Source organism: Nuphar pumila, chromosome 3, assembly GCF_984573655.1.
Source record: "Nuphar pumila chromosome 3, dmNupPumi1.hap1.1, whole genome shotgun sequence".
In the NCBI taxonomy this organism is placed as follows: domain Eukaryota; kingdom Viridiplantae; phylum Streptophyta; class Magnoliopsida; order Nymphaeales; family Nymphaeaceae; genus Nuphar; species Nuphar pumila.
This window is the reverse complement of record NC_143251.1, coordinates 19,562,044-19,565,064: the sequence shown is the minus strand read 5'-3', so window position 1 is coordinate 19,565,064 and position 3,021 is coordinate 19,562,044. Positions and strand designations below refer to the sequence as shown.

Sequence of the window (3,021 nt, the reverse complement as noted above, 5' to 3'; positions counted from 1 at the left end):
AAAAAATTAAAATCTCATAAAAACTCAGTTCATATTCTAGTTTACATATGTTCAATTAACATATATTTATATATATAATGATTGGTTCCTCCTAACCGTAAAAGGGTGTGGATAGTCTTAATTTTCAACTTTAAATTCTTTTTTTTTTTTAGGTACGCTTAGTAGAATATACTTTTGGATCCTCGGTAAGGGTTTAAAAATTGATGACTCACCATTTTCATAAATTTAAAGATTCATAAAATTATATTTTTTATCAAAATTTTGTAATCCAACAATTGATTCCTAACAAATAAAACATGCTGAAGACATCTGTTTGGTCAGATTAATGCCAAACATGGCTTGAAACATTGAAAATCAGCATTATCTGCAGCATGGGGTTTTGTAGATTTAAACACCAAATGTTAGATCTAACCATATACATATATCTTTAACATGGTTTCTCTACAATATTAAAAGGCTTTGTCATATCATCTACACGACAAGATTTGAAATAAAAAAAATCAATGGTTAACAAACAAACCATGCTGAACATATTCTTGTGGTCAGATTGAGTCGACAAAGCTTGAACATGTGATTTCCTGCTCAATAGTTTTGTGCCTTCAAGAGCTTCAAATACGCGTGCATACTCTACTCACAACCAAGTTTCAGTGGATATGCATCCAAATCCATCTAATCTACAATTTATATCTCTTACATCCGATTATATTCAACCCGATTAACTTCCCTAGATGGGTTCTATGTCATGCAAAGCCCCCTAAATCCCTAATCAGGTGCGGTTTACATGCATAAGAGAAATCAAACTCTACTGGAACACACCAAGCTCAACTGAGCTCCGAATTCCCCAAACCCAAAAACCAAGTCAGTTAGGCCACTCGAGGCCTATGAGGCAACCGATGACGTCTATTGGATATACAAAGAGAAGGAAAAAAAATCTTAGCCCTAGACCGAATAAAGCCAATGAATATATGCACAGCATTTGAGAGGTGGTGGCGGTGAAACTGAAACGTGTAGAAGAACTATTTGCAACATTTGCATAGCAGGGCAAAACTTGGCAATGCAAACCTGACTACCCCCTGCTTCAATTGCCAGCTTGAACAGTCCCAACCTGCTGGCCTCTCCCACTGCTTGCTTCCAGGTGTAGGCACCCTTACACGTGCCACTACAAGACCCACCATGGCTCCTCAAGTTGCCCTCCTCTCGTTGGTTGCCGTCCCTAGCAATGATATTCAAGAAGCCCTGGCCCTGGATATGCATTCCCTCACACCAACTGCATGCCTCCCTCCTTTGCAGGGTTAAGCTGTTACAGACTGCCCTCTCCCACCCTCTTTTTCATGCACCCTTTGGCTGCATCCAATCTGAACAAACAAAACACAAAACCACCACCATCATCCATGATGGTCCACTCCTTGGGGATGCTCTCATCTGCTGCAAAAACAGATCTGATAATGGCAAGGTACAGGCCTATTGCCCCAAGGCCCCAGTTCTCACAACCCCAAAATGGGGAGACACCTACTCCTATCTCAGAGAAGAACCTTCTCCCTGGCCTCATGGGCATCTCTTCATGCTCAGCTCAATCCCTCCTTTTAAACAAGCCGGCAAGAGGCCGGAAAAGGAGAACGGGCTCCCCCGCTTCTCCTAGAGCCAAGAAGACCAAGGTTCAGCTCATAGAAGTCGCTTCCCCAACCACAATCGGTGGTCCTCTGGACCTTGTTTCTTTGCGAGGCTTTCACCATAACTTCGCCAGTTTGGCTGCAGTGCTTGGGGGACAAGAAAGTGGAACGTCGATGGGACGCGGGTTCTCCTGGGCCTTGCCCAACGGCCGTGGCGGTGCCACCAATTTCGTCGCTCTGCCGCCGTTGCCGAACTCGTCTTCTGTAATTACAGTGAAGAAATTGGTACAAACGGGTGCTGCTGCAGATGCGGTTTCTTCTAGTCCTCCCGGACATGCAGCAGTGGAGAAGGATCTGCTGCAAAAACTGCAGGCGACATTAACGAATCACGGCCGGGTTATCGCTCCGCAGCCGGTGAGGCCCGTCAGCTCCAGCATCAGTGTGAGGAGCATCAGCGGGCGTGAAGGCGGCGCCGACTATGTTCCTGTGTGCAAGAGGCCTGAGGAGGTTGAGGAGGAGGTGGAATTCGAATCTCTGCCTGCTGTTGTATCTGATTCCAACAACAGGGTCAGGGTGGCGAACTCAGCGTACAAGGAGATGGTGGGGCAGCCGGAATGCTTGTGGCTGGACTCTATGGTGGCCGGAGACGGAAAGCAGAGGATCAGCGGTGAAGTGATGCTTCTCTTTGCAGATTGTCTTGTGCCCAACTCCTTGAATGCGTTCTCATGCAGGGTGGAGATAAAGTGGGAGGATCACAGTGGGCAGAAGATATTCATAACCGCTCCTTGTGATGTGATCAGGCTCTCCTGTGATTCCAAGGACTATCTCTTCACTTGGAAATTCCACGTCACCGGTGAGGGTGATTGTAAGTAATGGTGACAACTTTCCCTAGCTGCAATATGGTAGATACTGTTGTCTAGCAATGTAGAAAGTAGAAGTGACCAGTTTTGGTTCTACAGAGAAAACAGTTGCATTTCCTTCCTCAAGGCCAACCCTTTCAAAGTTCATTTGCCCATGATCTTTTATGGAGAACTGAAAAATATGAGCCAACAGAAAAGGAAAAGCAACGGTCTTTAGAAGTTTTAAGGAATAGCAAAAAGAAATTGAAACTAATTAAAAGGTTAAAGTGATCCGGCAGTTCGTCTAAGCAAAGCCTTAACTTGCACCATCGATGTTTTGTTGATGCGTTTTTCGAGTGTACGTGGATTGTCATGGCCATGGCTGATCTAATTCTTTGCCTTGATTCATAATGGTACGTAAACCTCAGTTCCACCAGCAAGGATACCCAGTGATCTTATCATCTAAAGTGGTTGTATTTTTGTTGTGATCTTCCCATTACTCTGCAGAAACAAAAGGCACATTTGAAGGCCCTGAGAAAGTTGGATTTTCTCAAGTTTCTTTCAACGCAAAT

The 3,021-nt window shown here is 44.5% G+C and overlaps 1 protein-coding gene across 1 annotated transcript; it reads left to right on the top strand.

Annotated features, from left to right (window-relative positions):
- The first annotated feature begins 1,394 nt into the window (after positions 1–1,394).
- LOC149842195 (uncharacterized) lies at positions 1,395–2,586 on the top strand. The gene has a single exon (XM_090000610.1). The coding sequence runs from the start codon at positions 1,395–1,397 to the stop codon at positions 2,481–2,483; it is 1,089 nt and encodes a 362-aa protein (XP_089856736.1). The 3' UTR covers positions 2,484–2,586.
- Positions 2,587–3,021: the final 435 nt, after the last annotated feature.